The sequence below is a fragment of the Colobus angolensis genome, unplaced genomic scaffold (assembly GCF_000951035.1).
Source record: "Colobus angolensis palliatus isolate OR3802 unplaced genomic scaffold, Cang.pa_1.0 Scaffold15, whole genome shotgun sequence".
NCBI lineage: Eukaryota > Metazoa > Chordata > Mammalia > Primates > Cercopithecidae > Colobus > Colobus angolensis.
The window spans coordinates 4,204,476-4,226,241 of NW_012114599.1; the positions used below are offsets into that span (position 1 = coordinate 4,204,476).

General features: G+C 54.8%; 1 protein-coding gene and 1 long non-coding RNA gene across 3 annotated transcripts; one reads left to right on the forward strand and one right to left on the reverse strand.

The window, feature by feature from the left end:
• Positions 1-368: 368 nt before the first annotated feature.
• Positions 369-4,632, reverse strand: SIX3 (SIX homeobox 3). 2 transcript variants are annotated; one of them, XM_011935891.1, is made up of 3 exons: positions 4,257-4,632; positions 3,530-4,160; positions 369-1,862 (listed from the first exon to the last, which is right to left on the reverse strand). In XM_011935891.1, the coding sequence occupies exons 1-3, from the start codon at positions 4,426-4,428 to the stop codon at positions 1,670-1,672; spliced, it is 996 nt and encodes a 331-aa protein (XP_011791281.1). In that variant the 5' UTR covers positions 4,429-4,632; the 3' UTR covers positions 369-1,669. The 2 variants fall into 2 exon arrangements, with proteins under 2 accessions (XP_011791281.1, XP_011791280.1); XM_011935890.1 differs by having other exon boundaries at positions 1,541-1,862; positions 3,530-4,166; positions 4,254-4,604.
• A 389-nt stretch (positions 4,633-5,021) lies between these two features.
• Positions 5,022-6,372, forward strand: LOC105507411. Its single transcript, XR_001001091.1, has 2 exons — positions 5,022-5,342; positions 5,695-6,372. It is a non-coding gene; the product is annotated as an uncharacterized LOC105507411 (long non-coding RNA).
• Positions 6,373-21,766: the final 15,394 nt, after the last annotated feature.

Consider the following 21,766-nt stretch of genomic DNA (forward strand, 5'->3'; position numbering starts at 1 on the left):
CTTTTAAAAAACAAAGCAACAACAACTGAAAGACGCCCAGCACAGCCCCAAAGACCCACAGGGTCTTGGCAGGCTACAATTCTGGCTGAAAGCATACTGCGGTGAAGTGAGTCTGGCATCTCACTCTGAAGAAGCTGGCGGTAGCCTTCCGCTCCCAACCCTCGAACCCTCTTAGCTTTTTTGCTCAGGATCCAGCTTTGGCTCCTTTCCGGAGGGTCTGTTCTGATCTTCCCAATGCCCTGGGTGGGGTGGGGTGGGAAGCTGAGATCCAGCCTTGAAATTCTGCCCCAGCTCAGGTGAGCAGCAGTGGAAGTGAAGGCCGAGCACCCCGCGGCTGCGGGCCAGGGGCGGACAAAAACACCAGTCTCTGGGAGTGATAAGAAAATGGAGAATACTGTATTTGCTTTAGAAAGTTTTTACATATAGATAAACACGCAGTTTAAGATAACAGTAAAAGCGCCCTACAGGGAGTGAGAGATACCTCTGAAGCTGCTAAGAAATACTGGAAATAGCTTTTGCATAAGAATACTACAATCTCACTCTCCGCTTTCGCTAGCGATGGGGTCCCTCTTCCTAACCCAGGCCACCATGCCTCTCCTTGACTGCCAAGTCGACACCAGGAGCACTGAGTGGGAGGAGAATCCCAAAAGGAAAAGAGACAGGTGAGTAGGGAGGAAGACAGAGAGAGGAACAAGAGAGAAAGAGAAAGGGAGAGGAGAAAAAGCAATATCATATACAGGCAATTTCTACACATATATTACAAACTGGGAAAATGACCGATCATTAAGATATACATAATTCATATAAAATTTTGAAATAAAAATAAAAATCTGTTACAGTCATAACTATTCTTTTTCCACATTTATAACCAGTACCCACACAGGCAGTGACAGAGTGGAGAGAAAAAGGTGCTTACGAAGAAAATGATTGTCTGCTGAACAAAAAACAGAAGATTGCATTTTGTTTGACCAATACTTGGACTTAAAAACAGAGAGAGGAAGAGAAAGAAAGAGAGTGAGAGAAAAAAAGAGAGAGAGCAACAAAAGGCGAGAAACATTTGCTATTTCCCTCTCCAGGAGTTCTTCCCCCCTCCTTTTTTTTTTTTTTTTTTTTTTTTTAACAAATTCGGAACGGAGATGGCGATGTTTTTTTCTTTTTGTCTGTTTTGCTTTTGTCCTCTTGTCCTCGTGGTGGTGATTGGTTTTTGTATAGTCGACTCTTTAAATCATTTTTAACTAGAGAGAATATTTTCCCAGATACAAATAAATCGTCATGCAGGTGGGGTGCCGGGTCCATGGGAACCGAAAGGAGAAGCCGTGCTTGTCCTAGAAAGTATACAATTGTCACCTCTTTTATGTTTTCTGCCCGCAACATCAGCGTTTCACTGTCTGTTGGCGTCGGGGTCCTTTGGGGTGGCCGTAGTGGTAGATGGTGGTTGGGGGTTGTTGATAGTTTGCGGTTAATTTGTTATTTTCTTGTTTTTTATATATTTTTGGCTGGGGTGGGAGTGTGTGTGGACTTGTATCTGTGTATGGTTGGGTATCCTGATTTCGGTTTGTTCTGGGGATGGAGGAGGAGAAGGAAGAGGAGGAAGAGGAGGAGGGCTAGGAGGAGGAGGGGAAGGAGTGGGGGAGGAGGGGAAGGAGGGGGAGGAGGGCGGCCTTGGCTATCATACATCACATTCCGAGTCGCTGGAGGTTACCGAGAGGATGGAGGTGCCGGTGTCCGCGCGCTCCGTCAGGCTGGACACGCTGGTGGTCGGGCTGGCCGCCGTGGACGGCGACTCTGCCGAGCCGTGCGTGGGGCAGCCGGGCTCGGCCAGCGAGCGCATGCCGCTCGGTCCAATGGCCTGGTGCTGGAGCCTGCGGGAGAAAGAGAGCCGCGCCCGCCCTGACACAGAGGCCCGCCACCCGGCTCCCCCGCGCCGCCGCTCCCGACTCCGCTTTCGGGAGCGTCCCAAGTCTTCTCAGATAGAAGCTAGCCTCGGAGGAGAGGCAGAACCCGAGCCCGGCCGTCTGGGGAGGCCTGGGTGCAAGCGGCAAAATACTGCAAGCCCTGGAGCAGCAGAAGTCGGAGAAGAGCCGGGCGCTTCTTCCCTCCGCAGTCCCTGGGGCTCTTCAGACTGAGCCGGCTACCCCGCGACCGGTCGAGTTCCCTCAGTAACCCCGTCCCCGATCCCTCAAACACACACCCGGAGCTGCGGGTTCCTCACCGGCCGGCCGGTCTCCGAGTAGAACCGCATACTTTGCTCTCTGGATCCCAGCGCAAAGCGCAGGACCGAGGGCAGAGAAAATAGGAAAGCTGGCGGTGGAAAAGTGGGGAAAGAGCAGGGAGACAGAAAAGGGGCAAAAGAGAAGGCAAGAGAGGAGCACAGAGCAGTCTCCAGCTGCCCCTTTCCTCCACCGGGAACCTTCTGCCTGGACCTGGTGTCTGGAATTCTCTCCACAAGGAGGCCTTGGCTTGACCCTGGGTGCTCCCCTCATCAGACGAAAAGTGAGCTCCACAGCAGGGGTGAGAGGGCCATGGGCTCAGGTCCCGGCCGCCTAAACTCGAACACACCTCCAGAAACTCACACCCAGCCCCCACCCACAGGCAGCTGTCAGCAGCTGGGGGTCCTGCTTCCTGAGGTACACCAGGCCCTGGGCCTTCCTGGCTGGATAGAGACACAGGCTCCACATCAGGGCTTTCACCCAAGTTCCTCTCTTCCTTCTCCCTTCTCCCTCCACTCCTTCCCCCTATCCACTTCTTTCCCTCTGGTTCTTTTTCTCCTTCCCCCAGGCCCAACTCCTGTGATGTTGGTCAAGCCCTATACAATTTTGTGACTTTGTGGCCAACTTGCCAGCAACAAGGCTGCTCCTGCCTGCTTCCCAACTTAGGGGACCAAAGGGATTCTCCTTGGCTGGGGCAGGAGGGTGAGTACATGCACACGCGCGTGCACACACACATGCACACGCACACACACTAGGCCTCTCCGCTCCCAGCCCGGCTCTCCTGCTCCCGGTTAGGCAAAGTACAGCGTTGCGGGAAACGGGCCCGCTGTGCAGTGGCCTCCGGGCTTTTCCCCTTGTGATAGGGACCCAGGTTCACTTTCCTCTCTCTGACGCTCCTGGATTTCTCTCGGGGTTTTGCAGTGCACAGAAATAAGAACCAGATGGCAAAGACTGCTTTCCTTCCCTCCCTGTCTCTAGGCTCCAGAGGATTGCGGAGCTGGCAACAGGGCTGAGGAGGCAGGCACGGGTGCAGTGCAGGGCTAAGGCTCCCAGGGGCCGGGATCAGGGGCTGCGGGCACTCGGGTCGCAAGCACACACTCTCCGCCCTGACGAAAGCCCTTCTTGGTCAAAGCAATCAATACATCCACAGCCCGCCCGCCCCCTCTTCCGCGCGCCCCGGACAAGCGGAAACTTTCTCCAACTGGCCAGGAGTCACGGCTTCCCTGACGCTCAGCGGCCTCTCCGCTAGCCCCTTCTCAACCCCTCTCCCCTTCCCAGGCCTCTGAGGCTGTAGCCAGGCCGCGGGCCCCGCCACTAACCTGTTCTTGGCCGCCGCGGCGCGGTCGCGTTGCCGCCGGTTCTTAAACCAGTTGCCTACTTGTGTGGGAGTGAGGCCGGTGGCCTGCGCCAGTTCGCGTTTCTTGCTGGGGTTGGGGTAGGGGTCCTGCAGGTACCACTCCCGCAGCAGGCTCCGAGTCCGCTCCTTGAAGCAATGCGTCTTCTGCTCGCCGTCCCAGATGGTGCGTGGCAGCGGGAACTTCTTGCGCACGCGGTACTTGTCCACCGGGCCGAGTGGGCGGCCGCGCAGCTTCTCGGCCTCCTGGTAGTGCGCCTCGAGCCACATGGCCTGCAGCTTGCCGTGAGACTCCTTGGTGAACTTGTGGTTCTCGAGGATGTGGTAGAGGTCTCGGAAGTTGCCCGTGTGGAAGGCGACCACGGCGCGCGCGCGCAGGATCGACTCGTGTTTGTTGATGGCCTCGCACGCCCCGGGAGCCACGGGCAGCGACCAGAGGAAGCGGCCCAGCCGCTCGATGTCGCCCGTCTCCTCCAGCGTCTCACAGACGCTGGCCACCTGCTCCGGCGAGAAGTTGAGGGTGGGCAGCTGGAACATGGACAACTCTTCCGGGGGGGCCCTGGAGCCGCCGCCGCCGCCGCCTGCTCCGCCAGCACCTCCGCCTCCCGCACCGTTCCCTCCGCCGCTGCCGCCTCCCGCGCCGCCGCCGCCTCCCGCACCGTTCCCTCCGCCGCTGCCGCCTCCCGCGCCGCCGCCGCCTCCCGCACCGTTCCCTCCGCCGCTGCCGCCTCCCGCGCCGCCGCCGCCTCCCGCACCGTTCCCGCCGCCGCTACTCGCCAGAAGTATGGAGCGGTGGTGAGAATCGGCGAAGTTTGGCAACAAGAAGTGGGAGGAATAGAGGTCTAGGGGGGAGCGGAATACCATGGACTGACCTGAGAGGAGAGGAGAAAATTCAGGGAGAGGAAGAGAGAGGGGAGGAAGAGGAGGAGAGGGGCGATGAGGACCAGGAGGAGGGAGAGGAGAGGGGGGAGGAGGAGAAGGAAAGGAGGGGGGAGCAGGAGGAGGAGGAGGGGGAGGAGGAAGGGCGTAAAGGACACCCACACCCCACACACATCCACACACACACACACCCGCGCAGCCACATAGAGAGGGAGGAAGGAGAGCGGCCCGGTGCGCGCGCGCAGAGAGAGAACCCGAGACGGAGAGAGAGAGGGAGAGAGGAGAGGGAGAGCCAACCACCGCCGAGTCAAGATTCAGCGATTCCACCGCAATCGCCCTAATGACAACAGCCTCATAATATCTCCCCTAAATCCACAGTGAGTGCAGCATTGAAACATTTTGTTTCGCTTTTCTATTGGTCTGTGGCGTGTCGTTGTGGCGTTGCCACGGCAACCACTGCCAATCACTGTCAGTCCTGCCAATCAATACCGAGAACGTAAGGACGGTTTTACCACTTAGCCAGAGGGCGGGGGGAGGGGGAGAGCAGGGAAGGAGGGAGAAGGGGGGGATAAAGAGAATTTTTTTTATCTTTGCAACTCTTAATCTCGCTACTTCCCCCTCTCTCTTCTCTCTTCTTCCTCTCTCTCTTCTTTTCTCTACCGCTGTCTCTGAGCCGCCTTCTTCCGTTTTCCCCAAAGAAGTTGATCCAGAAATTCGAAAAGCCCTGGGCACAGAGTTGTTGAATGGGATGTGCAATTAGAGCGGGGATTTTGTTGGGAGGCAAGAGGGTCCCCCAGGCTCCACATAGGCCAGGTCGGCGGGCAAGGAAAGACGGCTGACCAGCCCAGCGGGCGCGGTTTGCACATGGTTTGCACGTCGGGCCGCCTCTTTCTGCCTATGTGAGCACTAATAGTGGCAAGGAAGAAAGGAGAGATGAGATCATGGGGCCCACCAAGCACCGACCTTGGCCCAGCGGGCCGTGGCGCCAGCCAGGGATCCCGGATTCCGAGGGTATCTGGCGCCAGGGAGCCTAAGCCCAGTTCCCAGGGTGCTAGAGGCCGCTCTTGCCTCCCCCATCGGTGCCCATGGACCACATTCACCTCAGCTCCCTCTTCATCAGTTAGGCTTCTCTTTACTCCCTCCCCGACCAAGGAGCCTCGATTTCCCTCACCACCCATTTTAAAATAATAGTCCAAACAGTACAGTTTTTTCCATCTTAAGAAGCAACTCAACTCTTTTGTTTCCTCCCAGAATTCAGCAGCCTCTGTGAGGAGTGGTGGAGGAGCTGCGGGAGCCGAGAAGCCCAAGAGCCCTCTGGACCCGAAGAGTCCCACAGATGCCCACTCCTCACCACACAACAGAAGGATCTCTGGTCCTGCCTGCCAGCCCCAGAGGGCACTCAAACTTTGGAGGCCAGCCACCCGGATGAAGTGAATAAGGCCTGAAATTGCTTGTTTGCTCGTATTGTAAAATGATAATAATTACCATTATTATTTTAAAACTGCCTAATTTCTCTAGGGAAAGTAACATCGAAAGCCTAAAACACACCCCAAAAGGCCCATAGAACACAGAGGGCCCTTTCTGTCTCTGGCCACTACAGCCCCCAGGCCAGGCATGGGTATTTATTCTTAGGTATGTTGCTTTTAAGACGATGTAATCAGCATCTTGAGCCGGGCCTCCCTTTGTGAGGCTTCTGTAACTATGGAAGTGTGATTTACGCAGATTTGTCGGGGTCAGAGACGTCTTTCCCTGAGCGCTGTGTATATTTAGACAGGACTCGGTTTGGTGTTAAAAAGTGTATATGTTGAATGGATTCACACACAGTAGCCAACAATGACCACATTGTCGGCCCGTGTACAACGCGTATTGAAACGCAGCGCCCAGACTTCAACTAATCTGCCCTCAATAAAGCTGAAATAATTATCCTAAGCTGCCTTTCCAGAAGAAAAATCATTGAGGAATTCAAAACTTTTTTTTTTTTAAAAAAAGATCTTTTCTGCATTCCGATGCAGATCTGGGGGCAAGGCGCCGGGTCCACACCACTTTGGTGATCTCAATGAGGGAAGAGAGAAAGAGAGGTTGAGAGAGAATTTAAATGGGAAACCTAACGTGACTGGGGCGGCGAGTGTCCCAGCCCCTAAACTCCGAGCTGGAGCCCTGCTTAGGCCTTGACTCCCGCAGTGCCAGGTCTCTGAGGGCCGAGGAGAAGAGCAAGCCGGCAAGTGCAAGCCTCCTTGGAGGCTTCCCGGTGGCAGGGAGTCCCTGGGACCGGCGAGGGGCCAATACTGGCTCACTTAGCCAGAGGCAGTCGTGGGGTAGCAGGTCTTAAACACGACGACTGGGGCAGAAAAATATTCCTCCAAAGGGAAGACCTGCCAAGCCCCATTTCAGTGCTCTCTCCACTCCTGCCAAGCCCCATTTCAGTGCTCTCTCCACTCCACATATATTTCCTCCCCTCCCGGCCATGAGTCCTCCTCCAATGCAGCTGAGAAGCTCTGGGCGGTCGTTCACTGAGGGCCCAGAAAGATCCCAAAGGTTAGGACTCAAAAACAGACACTTCATGTTTTCTTCCCAATCCCTTTCTCTCGTACGGGAAGGATTATAGGCTGAAGGGTGGGAGGGGGAAGGGGCAGGAGGAGGAAGCGGGGGAGGAAGGAATGAAAAAGGGGAGGGGAGTGGGTATTGTGCCGCGTGTGGGGGGAGAATTCCTACGGGTGGGTTTCCGAATATTGTGTTCAACTTTTTGAAAGCAGCTCGTGACCCCGAAACTGCATCCCCCGGAGCCAGGGACCCAGGCGCCGGGCGGGCGGGTGAACCCGGTCAGTCCCCTCCCCGTCCCCGAAACCCCCGCCTCCGGGTGGGGGCGACCTGGCCTCTCCCTGCCACTGCCGGGCCAACCCCGGAGGGAGGCTGGGCAGGTGCTGCGGGCTCTGCGAAAGCGCTGAAATAAAAAACCATCGCCACTCAGGGAGAACTGAGGCAAGTGGGGCTGAGACTCTGGCGACACCCCCACTGCCCCCACCCCCCAGCCTCTGCCCCAGCGCCTGCCGCCCTGCCGCACCCCGCCTGCTCGGGTGGTGACCGCGGCTCTGGAGCGCGAAGCAGGGCAGAGGGCTGCAGCGAGGCGTGTAGCTTTGTGCGCCGGGACCCGGTGGGGCGGGTAGCAGCCCGCGCTGTCCGCGCCTCCCAGCAGAGCCGTGCTCGGCGCCTCCCACCGAGCCCACCTCGCGGTCCAGCCGCTGCCAGCGCCTCCCGACTCTGGCCTGAAGCACTACTCCCGCCGCCTGGAGCCGGTAAGTTAAGAGTCCGCAGAGCAGGGCAGGGAGGCGGGGCGGCTGGTCCCAGAGCGGAGGGCCGTACTGGCTCCCGGCCGGGCTGTGGGCGCAGGCTCCATAGGGTCTCAGTCGAGGGGTTCTGAGTGTGTGTTTGGGTGGGAAGCTGGGCTGTGGAGCGCCAGAGCTTCCCCTCCCAAATTCCCAGGCGCTGGGCACTGGGGAGTGGAGCAGAAGCAGAGGGACCTTGGGTTCCAGGGCCCACGCCGCCTTCCTCGCTGGTCTGGGAACCAAGCAACCCCTAGGGCAGTGCGAGGACTGGGAAGGAACCCCGGGGGACTGCTAGAGGAGGTGGCGCGTGGAGGGTGCCTACACCCTGGGTCGCCCAGAGCGGAGAGTCTCGGGTGGATAGGTCAGCTTGCAGATCCCCAGGTCTCTTCTCTGCTCTCTGGCCACTCTAATTGCGGGATCTGGGACTTGGCGCCCGTACAGGCCGGGTCACCTGTGCAGAACAAATTTGCTGCCATCATCCCCGCTTCAATCCTGGCCTCGGGGATCGAAAAGATCGCCTTCAGGTGGGGCAGGGAGAAAAGATGTCTTTGGGGTTTAGAGAGTGCTCTCCTTGTACCCGGACCTACTGGCATTTATTCACAAATGTCAGCCGCAATCCCAGCACTAGGAAAGTCTGAACCACATCTGGAAAACGCCCGAGAGACCTCCCACCCTCTCCTTGTTTTGGGTTACAGGGAAAGCCAACGGGTCTGCAGGCCTCCGGGAGAGGAGGATCCGGAGGGTTGGGGCAGCTGCACCCACTTGGCCTTGCTTGGCTCTAAACAGTCGACCCAGGAGGCCGGGGGAAGGTTTGCCCTGTGGGGGCAACGCCCCTTCCGGCTCCCAGGATGTCGGGAGGCGGGGGCTGGCCGGGTGGCCCATAGTCTGGGCCTCCCCGCAAGCTGCAAACTGAGGCGCTTGGCGCGGGCGGCCTGGGAGGGCGCAGGGGAGCGCAGCACGCAGGCGGGGAGGCCGCGAAGCCCTTCAAGGACCCCGATTACTTTCCTTTGAAAAACAACAACAACAACTGCTCCCTCCCCGCACCCCCGCCTCCCGCCTTAGCCTCCGGGGACTGGCGCTCCAAGCAATTGTCGCCCCGGACAGTAAACACAGCTCAGTTGCCTCAACTTTCTCCATGCATAAAAGTTCCTGGCGTGCGGGGAAATTTGAATATTTGATCAGCCCCTTTGAGTGACCCTCATTAGTCCGGCGCCCTGCTAAGGCCGGGCATTGCAAGAAAGCTGCTGGGCTCGGCATTTGTACGCCTTGTTAGCGCAGCTTAATGAAGCCGCCCCGACGGCTCAAAGGCGGCCTCAGGGGCCGGCGACGCGCACCTCTCCGCACCCTGCTCTGCCTAATGAGCCCTGCCGCCCTCTAAAGGCCCCTCCACCGCCCCCCCCCCACATTCTCAAACAAGGGAAGTTTAGGTCCGTCTTGAACCACGGCACCTCCCACTGCCAGGCCCAGGAGGATGGGCACAAACCCAGCCTAGATGCCTGCAGTGACCCAGCCCCAAGAGAGAAGGGTGGGAGACTTGGGAGGTGTGAGCCGTACTGGTTGGGGGAAGTGCGGGGAGGGTGGGGTGGTGGCGGGAGAGGCTTTTGCTGTCTAAGGATCCAGCCCAGGGAGTGCACTGCCAACCTCTCCCAAGAGGACCAATTGCAAATCAGTCACTCCAGTTCCTTAAAAGTGCATCTGGACTAATGTTGGGGTGGCTGAGGGTCAGCCTTCCATCCTCCTATCACCTCAAGTTTCCTTGGCTTCCACTACCTAGAGGCCACACACTTCTTCCCAAGGTTCCCCTTCTGAACAGCCAGACCTGGTGTGCCAGGACTTGGATTTGAGAAAGGGTGGGCAGCTCCCCTCCCTAACCCATCATTGCCTCCACCATTCACAGAGCCCAGTCACATGTTATGACAAGGGGCAGTAGGGAAGGCAGGGGACCACAGCCTGTCCTGCACTCCCCCTCAACAGAGGCATCCCTTCTTTGGCTTCTAGTCCCAGGGAGGCCTAGCAAAAAAAGTACTATAGGCAGGACCACCCTGCAAGACTGGCCTGGCAGCCTGGCAGAGAGGCAGAGAGCCAGAGTTCTGGAAGGAAGGGAAACCATCTACTTCACCTTTTCTTAGTGGGGCAGCTGACATGGCTGGCCCGTAAATATAAGACACCCTCTTAGAAACTGTGCTTCAGTGCTTAGGAAGAGTAGCCTTCCTTCCCTTCCTGTCTCTCCTCTCCTCTGATGCCCTTTTCCCGGAGCGGTTGGAGGTCAAGGTCCTTCACGCCCTCCTTGCATGCACAGCTCTTGGGCCCTTAAGGGTTACTTTTAGAGGGAATTAATGCTCTGGGCTTGGAAAGCAGGCTGCTCCAGATCCACACTCAGGACTTTCTGGACCCCATCCCCCAACACACAAACACAAACATGCCCAGGATCCCTCAGACATACAGTGGGTCTGGTCAGGTTGGTAACCTCAGGACCCCATGCCAGGGTAAGCATCTCTGGAGGTCGTGGGAAGGAGCCAAAAGGCCAGGTAGGCCCTGGGATACAGAAGGCCCTCCAAGTGCATCTCATTTGTTCCTCTGGGTTTTTCTCTCCCTAGCTCCACTAGCATGCCCTGCCCCATTTCCCATCCCATAACCCCCTAACTTAACCCTAAACTGGCAATCTTTAGGCATCACCTCTGAGTTGGGCAAAGGCGGTGCCCGGGCCTTGATCGACCCAGAGGGCTAAAGTAGGGGCGGGGAAGGGAGGGGTGGGCGCTGCTGGCGAGAAAGGGGACCTGAGGCGAGGGTAGAACTCAGCCCTGTGGCCTCGAGGCCAGGCCCACCGGCTGCTCAGGGGAGGAGGCGAGGGGAGGGGGCTGGGAGTCCGCAGGCATCGGTCGGGGCAGCAGGGACCTCAGGCGTCGGCGTGGGGGGCTAGATCCGGAGGAGAGGGGAGGGGAGGCGGGGGTCGGGGGATCGCGCAGGGCGGAGGAGGGGTGCAGCTCTTTAAGAGCCACACGGCTGGCAGGAGAGGCGCGCGGCCCGGTGCTGGTAGAGCACTGACCCCGAAGGGGATTTAGCGGGAAGAGAGTGGCCGGGCTCTGGGGGTTTTGTCCGAGGGGGCCGGGAGAGGCCGAGGCACAAGAATAAGGAGCGGCCGCGGCATGAAAGGCGGCGAGGAGCAGCAGAGCTGCTGCTCTTGACTTCTGAGCAGGGCTTAGAGAGCCTGCCCCGGCTTAAGCCGAGCTGCTGGTGCTGGCCCTGAGCGCCAAGTCCGCGAGCTCTGAATCCCGAGCCTCCCAGCCCTGGAGCAGCGGGATGAGGGGGGCGTTGGGGGACAGGGTAAAGTCGGTCTTGGTTGTACAGCCACCCGATCCTAGCGCGGAGCTGAGAGCCTGACGGCCGGTGAGAAAAAGAATTTTCTTTTTCCAACTCCGGCTTTTGGTTTTGTGTGTCCACCTTGCGCAACTCCGGAGCCTGCCGACCCCACATGGATTCTCAACAGGTGGCCGGGTAAGTCCGTTTAAAGAATTCTGGTTATATGGTCAGCCCCTCCCCGACCTTCTTCCTTTTCCCCTCCCTCTTTCCCCCTTGGCTGGGCCGGGTTCCCCGTGCTCCTCCCGCAGGCGAAGGCTGGGGTGGTGGTGGGGGAAGAGGCGCCCTTCCCCTGGGGGTCTCTGGGCTCTGGGTTGCAGCCCAGGAAGCCTGGTGGGTGGCCCCCAAGGAGTTCCACCCAGTACCCCCAAGTCCCGATCACTCTTAGCTCCTTGGTCTGGGCCCTGGCGCCCTGAGGGAGGGAGAAATAACGCGCCGCAGCACCTCAAAAGCCGAAGTCCCCGGGAAGGGGGACAGGGGACCCGGTGGCCGGGCAGCCTTTGTGTGGGGGTTTACGGCGGAAACAGAACTATTCATCTTGTATGAGAGGCCTGGGATGCGGCCCGGGGGAGCCCGCGCCAGCCGTACAATAGCCGGCAGAAGAGCGCCTCAGCAGCCGGGGTAGGAGTGGGGTAGGGTGGGGTAGACCGGGGTGGGGGAGGGGAGGGCGAGAGAAGGGGGAGGGGAAGCAGAGAAAGGCAAAGGCGAGAAATCCAGGGCGTCCGAGTGAAAAGTCGGAAAATGTTTCCAGAGCGCGCCAGAAACAGGCGCGCTTGCTTGCGGGCGCATAGTCTCTCTCTCTCTCTCGCATACACACACAAACACACTCTTACATGCTCACGCTCATTCCACACAAGGAGCCCACGCACGCGGTTCCTAGTCGTGCAGGGTCGTATGCCCCGGCACCCAGAGTGAACGCAGAATAGAGCCGCCCTCGCACCCCCACCGACAGAGAGCCCTCCCGCCCAACCACAGGCACCCCGATTGGGGAGCTAGGAGGGTCCCCGGGGCTGGGGCACAGGGAGGATCTTACCTGCGGAAAGGTAAGGGAAGCCGGGAGCACCGAGCAGCGGCGGATAAATATTCATTAGTAAGTCTCTCCTTTTAAGCCGCGCGGTGCGCTCTCTGGCTCCTAGCTCTCTTTCCCTCCCTCCCTCTGTCCTCTTGTGAGGCTCTCTCCCCCTCTCGCTCTGTCTTCCCCCCACCCCTTCCTGCGAAATGCCGGGTGGATCCCTGTATAGCTAACCTGTTGGGAAGCCTGAGTCGCGGGCAGCGCCTCCACAGCTGTTTGCTTTCGCTCTTGGGGCGCGCATTTCCCCATCCTCTCCCCTCTCTCCTTTTGCCCAGCCCCTCTCCCCCTCCTAAATTACTACATCATTAGCTTTATTTGGGGGGCGGGGGGCAGCTCAGCCAAACGCACCTCCCTATAGCACGGTGAAAAGCCGCTGCTCTCCGAGGCAGCACCAACTCCACCCCTACCCCAGCCTCACCCATCTCCTTGTCCCTACCTAGTTTTGTTTATTTTTTTCTCTCTTTCCATCTTCCCTTCCGTCCTGTACCGACCCAACTCCCTTACCATTCCTCCCTCCCTTGGCACTGCTAATACGGATCTCAGACGGGGTCGGGGCAGGGAGATGCCAAGTGGGTAGGCCCAATATGCCAAGGTCGGGACTCCACCCTGCCATGGACGTGGGGGTAGCTCTCCAGGTCCCCCTTTCCCACGTAGGCTTTCCACCCTGACCCTAAGTGGGCACGGTGCAGCTTGGGCTTTAGGATCAGAGCACCAGGGCGCACAGCAAAGGGCCTCAGCGACCTGGAGCCTGGGTCCTTTGACCAGGTCTGGGAGACTGCATGGGAGAGGGGAGGTACGTACGTCTGTACGGTACGAATGCTCAGGAGAGACACACTGACATTCTCCCTTTCCAAACAAACTGACCTGAAGTTAGCAGTAAGTCCGCATCATTCTCACGAGAAAACACATCTACAAGATTCTAGAAATGCACAAGGAACCAATTCCAGTCGCGCGCGAACACGTGCACACACACCACACCCCTCACCCCCGCACACCCGAGGCCAGCGTTGCCGCTGGCCTCTGAAACCTGTAGGCGCGCGGGCCCGAAAGGCTAATTCTAGCGGAGGAATACATGGCAAAACCGCCCCCAGGAGAGCCCTGGCCACTCTTGTTGGCCCCCATTCTTCCAGATCCAGGCCCCTAGGATGCCCCAGGTACCCTGAAGGGTGGTGAGGTCCCAGGGTGCTTGGGGGTGGTCCGGGAAGCGCACTCTGGCAGTCCGTTGAGCGCTGCGTGTTGAGGTAGGGGCTGGAGGAGGGGCCAAGGGAGGCGGGCCCAGGCCAATTCCAAGTTACAAATACAGCTGCTCCTGGGAGGCTTAGGAGAATTTTGCCCCAGAACGTGCATATCATTCGCCTCGAGACGCCATGACCTCCCCAGCCAGAGCCCCAGGGCGCACTCGACCTCGAGGTGGCTTGGGTGATGGGGGCAGTCGAGAGCAAGGAAGCGACCTCGAGACCTCCGCCCGCCCATTCAGCCCAGCCCAGCCACAGTCCACCGGGAGACGTCCTAAATGATGGTCCTATCCTTCCCAAAGGGTGGCAGGGCGCAGGATCGCGGAGGGTCTCCCTCCTTGTCCTGAAAGGTTAAGCAATTGGGCAGATGAAGGTATTTAAGAGGGGCCTAGAGCGCCCTGGGACCGAAAGCCATATCAACCTCACACTCCATCCAAAGTCCCGTATTTGCACGCGTACACCTCCTCCTCCCCATGCAAACATGGGGTCGCGCACGTTTGAGCTCAGACTTAAGCTGAGTCACCTGACTATGCCTGGAACGTACAGGCAATTGTACCCGAATACACACCGGAGAATTAAAGGAACACTAATAGAGGAATTTGAGGAATAAAGAAGTGTCCACAGGCATAATTATTTGAATGAACGGGTGCACACCCAGTTGTCCAGATGCAGACAAAAACCAGTGCCCGCGAGGAGTGACCCCAACCACAAGGGCAGATGTACAGGAAGCCGCGAAGGGGGAGAGTTCGCAGAATGAGGACGCAGGCCGCAAGGCCAAGGGGGCTTCCTGCTAGAGGGACGTTGGCTTGGAGGGAGAAACTTTGTTGAGCCGACTGGGGGAAAGGTTTCAGGTCAAGTCCTGGCCACTGGAAAGAACCAAGGCCTTATCCACCCAGAACCAACCTTTTAGCCTTCCTCTCAGCTCTATTGGAGATACCCAGAAAAAGACAATCCAGGAAAGATTCATTTTGACCGAGATTGTTTTTATTGCTTGTTTATTGTTTTTGACCTAGGGGTTTGCATTCTGAAAAAGGATTTTGGTGGAGTGTATGCAAGTTCTCACTCACTACTGGGAGACTCATAATTCTTAATAGGAACATTTAGCTCTAACCATGCCCTGAGAAGCTGAAGGGCCCTTATTTCGCCCCTTTCACCCTTCTTATCCTAAACTTGATCATTCACAAGGATCCACACCCTCCTGCCCCCATTTCCACCCCAGTACCCTGTATGTCAAATACATTTGCAAAAGAACACACTTAAAAGTCAACCAAATTACATAGTTCATTGTAAATTTTTTGTGTGTGATATATTGGGACGTCCTCACCCCCTGCTGTCCGGTCTCTGGCTGAGCACCCTGTGGGGCAGAGCTCTAGGGGGTTGCAGAGAGGGGTTTCCAGAGTGGCTCTTGGGCAAGACCTGAGAAACTACTCTACATAGGCTTGTTTTTACTGTGATCTCCCTTTGCCTAACCAGTTCTAGTGGCCACCTCCGGGTTTCCTGCAGAAGAGGCAGCCTCCCTGGGAGCAGGGGTGCCCTTACTTCCACTTCACCTCCCTTCTCAACTTTCTCTCTTTTGAGCACATCTTCTGAGCCTCCCTCTCTCATCTGAAAGTGGAATGTAAGTCCGAGAAGATTCATTTAGACAAAGAAGGTGGAAAAAAGGACTTTCTGGGCCAGCAACTCGGATGACCACCCTGCAAGGGGCAGAGGAGGGTCCACTTTGTGAAGAAGAAATGAACCACCCGGAAAAGGCCACAAGAGGACATGTTTCTGCAGATGTAGTTGTCCTAGAAACAGAAGAGTATGGGGGTGTGAATTTCTTCTCTTTTGGGGGCAAACACTATGTCCTTCTCTTTTTCTAGATAGTTAATTCCTGGACATTTTAGCGAGTTTGTTCCTGTGGATGTTTTGAACAATAAAGAGTGAAAACCACTTTGGAGTCACTTAAATCTTCGTTGGAAGGGCAGTTTCTTCCAGGGCCATTTTCTTTCACCAGATTTGTTTTTCCTTGTTCCCAAATGAGAGGGTTTTAAAAATCAAAGTCCACCTGCTAACTCACCTGGGAAAGAGACTGCGACACAAGGAGGAGAAACAAATAGACATCAAACTCAAAAGTGTAACTTTCATTCCCGGCAGCTGAGATTCAGAACATAAACTCGTTTACCTTTGAGTATTTCCCCCGTTTGGGTAATTTATCTAGAGTTTTCCCAACAATCACAATATCTTGAAGTTGGAAATGTTTGCTATTATTTTCAGCCTTATAAGGTTCTTCAAACTCTGCTTCTCTGGTTTTAAAAACGGTTTGCGTCTACATAGCTATGCCTGTTGCAACATTTATCACTCAAGCAGAAAAGCAACTCGTTTTCTCATAGCCCCAAATGCCCCGTGTACAGCCACTGGAGCGAGTTTATTTTTCTCTGTCTTTCCCAAATGCCCTTGTCACTTCTGCCAGGGCCACAAGGCTCGGGGCAAAACTTCGGAGGTTTGAGACCTCTTGAGTGTGGATCGCTATTATTGTTAGTTTTTTTGTTGGGAGAAATAGTGCTCAGTGATTGCGTGCGGTTCTCTCTCTCTACGCCGACTAGGGTTGCCTGCGCCTTCCTCAGCACAAACTCCTAGATGAAGCTAACCATTTCCGCTGCCCGGGGCAAAGGGCTGAACGGTGTTGTCGGGAATAGGGTTGGGGTGGGAAAGTGAGGAGGGTATGCGGGTGGGGGAGGGGGCAGTCATCATCTTCAACAATAAATTAAAATAAGCTGATACCCCTTTAATCCCTTCCATCAACAGTGTCAACGCGCTATAGAGGCCGTCTCACCTCCAAAGGTATCCACTCCCGGAGGGCCCGGGCTCCCAGCCACAGTCCCACACTGGGCCCGCGCGCCGGATAGGAGGTGCTCCGACGGCAAAAATCCCATACATTTTTAACTACAGTGATTACTAAATTAATAGCAGGCACTAAGACAGATGTCAAAACGTCTTGAAAATGTTTATCTGTGAATAATTGAGAAGGTGGTGGGACGCATTATCTGATTGTGTAATGAAATATGTATGAGGAACAGCTGTTTGCAACAGTCCCCTCCCGCCGCCTCCTCAGCCAAGGCCCTTCTTTAGGAAGAAGGAGTCGCGGCGAAGTTGGTCGCCCACTTCCGTCCACTTGGGAGCCCTCTCGGCCCTTCCCCGGCTGCTGGCAGAGTGGTGGCTCCAGCGCGCCCCAGAGTAGCCCGGTTTCCCGAAGGACAACAACATGGAGTCCTCCTCAGTCTCGCTCTGTGGGCTCCGTGGCTGGGTGAGGCTCCACCGCCGGCCGCACTGTCCCTCGCGCCTTCGGGGCGGGCCGCGGGTTCGGCCTGTGGGGACCCAGAGGAGCACGGGCTCGGGCGGCCGCGGAGGCCTGGCGTGCGCCCACCGAGCGGTGCGGCCTGCTCGGAGGCGAGGCCCGGGAGCCCCGCGGCTCAGCGGGACGGGCCTGGGGTCACCGAGGGGTGACGAGGCTCCCGAGAGGGCTTTGTTCGCGCTTTCGCCACACTGCGCACTTCCTTCCAGCCCCCTCGGCCCCCACCCCGAGCCTCCGCGCCCCGGCCCTGTTTGTTTTTCCAGCCCCGCGCCCTCCACTCCGACACGCAAACAGCCCTCGGGGCTGCGTCAGCGGCCCGAGGCCGTGGCCCAGGGCAGGCCTGAGTCCAAATGGGGCCAGCACGGCGAGCCCTGGCCCTGCAGGAAGCGGTGTGAGGGGACAGGGAGCTCCAGGGCCTTCCTGGCGCGAGAGGGGCAGGCGAAGGCCGGCGGGAAGGTGGTCCAATAGGGCGCACGGCCTGGGCGGGCGGCGAAGGCCCGAGGCCTGGGCTCGGAAGGGTGCGGGCGGCCTGCGCGGCTGCCCATCCCCTGTGGCTGTCCCCAGCCCCAGCCGGACAGGGGAGGCGCGGCGGAGTGGGGGTGAGGAGGACGCCCGGAAGGGCCCCATCACCCCTGGGCCTTGAAGGCAGTGTCAGCCACATGGACAAATCCGGTGCCTCGTGCGGGTGTGCGGGCCCCCTCGCCGCCTTCCCTGCGCTTGGTACCGCTCGGAGACCGCGTCCCGGGCGCGGCGCTGCCGAAGCTCCCAGCCGGGCCGTGGCGTGCCCGCGCCTTCCGCCTCCACGGCCTCTCAGCCCCTCATCTTCCCCAGTTCCGGGGACCCGTCCCTAGCCCCTGAACGCCCGGGAAGCCTGGCTCCAAAACCTTCGGCCGCGTTGGCCTTTCTGGCGCCACCATCCTGACCGCTCTGGGGCCGGGGCCGGGAGCGGGAGCGGAGGAACCGAGTCCAGCTTGGCGGCGCCATGGCGCCCTGACACCCTGCGCCTTCCCGGTTTCCCTCGGCTGACTCAGTCGAGATGCGCTCGGGCGTTATGTCTCGAGCGTCACCCTTTTACCTAATCCCTTATGCTTTTATTCTAATCCTACACATTACAGTTAATCTGTAATGATACCGCTTCGGAGGAACCTGTTGCATACGAGGCTCGGCAATTTGTAACCTTGGAAACAGTTTTAAATAAAGATTATAAGAGTGATGTCAACTGTGTTTACTCTCCACGCGGGGGGTGGGTTGGGGGCAAGGCGGTGAGGACGGAGTTTCTGGAGAAGGGGGCGAGGCGCGAGGGGCAAGGCCGAGCGGCGGCCGGGGTCGGGGAAGCGGAGGAGCAGCCAGAGCCGACTCTTAAGTGACTGCAGCCCAGCGCCTGGCATCTTTTGAGTTTTTCTTTTTGGGAAATCGCGTGGTCTTAAACCGCGAGACATAGGGAGAGGGAAAAGGATTTGCAAAACTGCGAAAAACTCAGTGAACTTGAGCACCTGTGTATCCCAAATTAACATTCAGCCGGGCCCTGCGAGCCTGGATCGCTGAAGCTGCGGAGAGAAAGGGCGGCTTGCAGGACCCTTAGGCTGCAAGAAGGCAGAGCCGCCTGGGTCCGGTTGCTTTGCGCTTCCAGCTTCCTACTCTACTGAGCGCACTGGCAACGCAGCAACAACCAAAAATTGCCAGCACCAAAAGCAAAATTAAACATAATTGCTTTTATTTATCTATTGCTTTTATATCATTAAAATATTTTTAGTTACATTGTATAAAATGACATCCACTCTGATTATTACCTGCCATATCTGTTGATCTGCTCCTTGTGTATTCAGCATAGCAATATTAACAATTAAGAAAAAAGCACATCTTATATATTGTATCTGTCAAGATATGTTACAATTTTCATTAACAAAAAAACATTATTCTTGTTGAAGAAGCTATGAAGCATATCTTTCACAAGCACTTTATTAATAATCATAGTTGTCAGAATTAGATATGCATAGATTGTAGATGCAAAGGAAATATTAGATGCACAGAATAAAACATACAGTGGGATTCAGGCATAACTATTTTTCTTTTTTAAAGTAAATTTTACGGGGGTGAAAAAAAAAACCTATGCTGTTAAGCTTACTTAAAAGATGGCTTTGTTGGTTTAATTATACTGTAGTTATTTTATAAATATGTTTCAAAGGAAGCTTGCCATATTGCATGTCAATGAGGACTGTAAAGAAAAGCTCACAAAAGCTAATGCATACCAAATACTAAATTTTAGTCATTAGCATTCCTATTTATTACAAACTAAAGGAACCTATTAACAGACAAGAATTTCTATTTAGCTAGCATTACAATGTTTGGCTATTAAAATAAAAAGGGCAAAGTATATATGTATTTTCCCCCCTTGGAACTATATGTTCTTTTTTTCCCCCTAAAAGCTTACAGAAAGATTGGGAGATGTTTCTGATTGGGGAAACTCGATTCTCTGGTGGGAATGGGCCAGAGGGCCCAGAACACCTCGCTTTAGTGGTGCAGCTTAATGCTATTCATTCGGAAGCTACAACCGTTCGGCGCTGGGATTCTGCAGCCTGCGGAGTGCTGTGTAGTGCCCACAGCCTGTGAGGGGCCTTTTGTCTTTAATTTGTGTCATGAGCGGATGCAAATTATTAATTGTTTTTCCTCGAAGGGAGGGAGTGGGTAGTGATGGTAATACTGCTTTTGTTTGGATATTAAAATTTCCTTAAATGCTCCCAAGGCGGGGATACTTCTCCCAATGCGGATTCCCCTAGTAGAAAATCCCACTGCTGCAGTGAACAGATGGGTATTAATTCTAGAAACATGCACATATAGATTTGTATCATTTCAAAAACTTTCTTTGAACAAAGGTGGCATTGCTGCTCTCACATCAGAAGTAAATGAATATAGAAATTTATTTTTTCTGAATGTCAATTTAAGAGGGGAAAAAACTTTTCAGCTATCCTTGCTCTAGAAACTTTATATTTTGCTTCTTAAAATGGAAACAGATTTTCCCCCCTAATTGGGCAGGGCAACAAATGCATTTTAAGGAACTGAAATGAAATATTTGAAATAAGAAAGGGTTACTATGAATTATGTTAAGTGAGTTTTGTGTATTTTTAAGGGAAAAAATAGAGCTTGTTAAACTCTGCGCATTTGCCAAGTGACTCGAAGCACAGGTTCTTCTGGCCTGACATTTGGCTCTGACAGGATGTATTCTGCCTGCTTGGGGAACTCTTTGCGTTAAAAGATTGAACATTTTAAAGATTCTTCCCTGAAAGGCCCACATGAAAATAATTGGCATCACAAGGAAGGAAGGGAATTTCTGAATCCTTGATTTAAAAATGAAAATCTCTTCATCACAAGTCATTAACATGTGCAGATCTCATGCAAAATCTTAGATTTCAATAGCAAAATTGGCTGTGTGGGGTTGGTGAGGCTAGGTATTCTTTCCCCTGTGACTACCTGGGCAGAAACAAGAGAGGGAAGATGTAATGATTCCTACACCAAACTCTTCCCACTGGGAAATAGTGTAAGTTACTTTAGTAGGAAAGAAGCTTGGATGCCTCAAGGCTGGCAACTGTAGAGCAAAATATGAATGTTCTCCATTTCTCTCCCACTATATCTGGATGCAGTGTCAACTCCCAAATCTCTAAAGCATATTTGATACAGAGGTGGGGAAAATGGCTTTGCCAGGCTGCATCTACACAATTGTTTGGATAATTCAGCTCCTATTCCTCCAAATTAACCAGTCTGATGTTTCCTGCATGGCACCCAGATTATCCAGATGGACCCATCCACTTCCTCCCCAGCCTACATCGTTGGTACGACCTTCATTGAATACTGAATCCAGACACTATCAGTAGCCAAGGAGGAGAAGGCTGCTTCCCATGTATTCACACCAAAGTGGTTTAGAGCTCAGTGTGAGTGAGAGATAACCCAGTTTTCAGTACCTTAAATCTCATTTTAAAGAGCAGATTAGGAAAGACTATCTCAGTGATGCAGAGATAAGATAGAGACCCTTTTTTCAAGGAACTAACACTTGTTGGGGAGAAAGATGTACCCAGTTCAGGACAGCACAGAACAATGCTGTTTTATGGGTGTCCTGGTTGGGCGCACACAGGGAAGCATGGAAGAAATCTTAGAAGGCTTCCTGGAAAAGATGGGGTTTGAGCTGAGCATAGAGAGTGTGACTCTAGATGGCAAAGAGTATGACTTCTAAACAAACTTGCTATCCAGGTAAGATATTATGTCAGGTCTGACATAAGGTAGGCATTTAAAAGTGCCTACTTGAATGAATGAATACGTTACGTGGAAGTCTGATAATAAATTCCTCTAAACATTTCTCCTTAGGATGGCCTGCCTGCAGCGTTAACCTGAAATTTGCTTATTAATCTCCCACTTTAATGTGTCTTTCCACTCTTTCAAGGACAGGGGAGCTCAGTTTGAGATGGGAATGTCTAGAACCGATTAAATGATGCCCATTGCTACCATGCAGTGGGTGAAGTTTCTTGCTCAGAGGAGACTTTTCCATGGGCAAATGTTCCCTGAACTGATGTCCTGTTTACATTCTTGCAAGAATGAGGGGATTACTGCAATTCTAAGGAGTTTTGTATTTTTAACAAATCTTCCTCTTGTGGTAGCAATTTAACATTTTGTTTGAAACATCCCACAATGCAAAATGGTTAAAGGGGGCTTGTTAGGTTTTTAAATAGAGCAGAGAAGAATCCACTGTAAACAGCTTCTGGATTAAAAACAAGGAAACCTGCTACTGCCACTAATTAGTGCGTAAAGTACCTCACCCAAACCAGCTTTGCTTTTTCTCACTGAAAGACAGAGACAATATTGGCTACCCTTGTCTATACGACAAGGTTTTTGTTTTTGTTCTTTAAAGACAAAACAATAGGAAGGTAGGATTTTACATAGCTCTAGCCTCCAGCAATTACAGGATTCGTGTGATATTAATCAATTATGAACAGTTTCTTTTCACACCAGGGAA

Coding starts and splice junctions, on each gene's coding strand:
- SIX3 (XM_011935890.1), bottom strand. CDS start 4,428: ATGGTATTCCGCTCCCCCCTAGACCTCTATTCCTCCCACTTCTTGTTG. Junction 4,167..4,253: donor CGGTGCGGGAGGCGGCGGCG/GCGCGGGAGGCG, acceptor ACGGTGCGGGAG/GCGGAGGTGCTGGCGGAGCA. Junction 1,863..3,529: donor GCCGCGGCGGCCAAGAACAG/GTTAGTGGCGGG, acceptor TTTCTCCCGCAG/GCTCCAGCACCAGGCCATTG.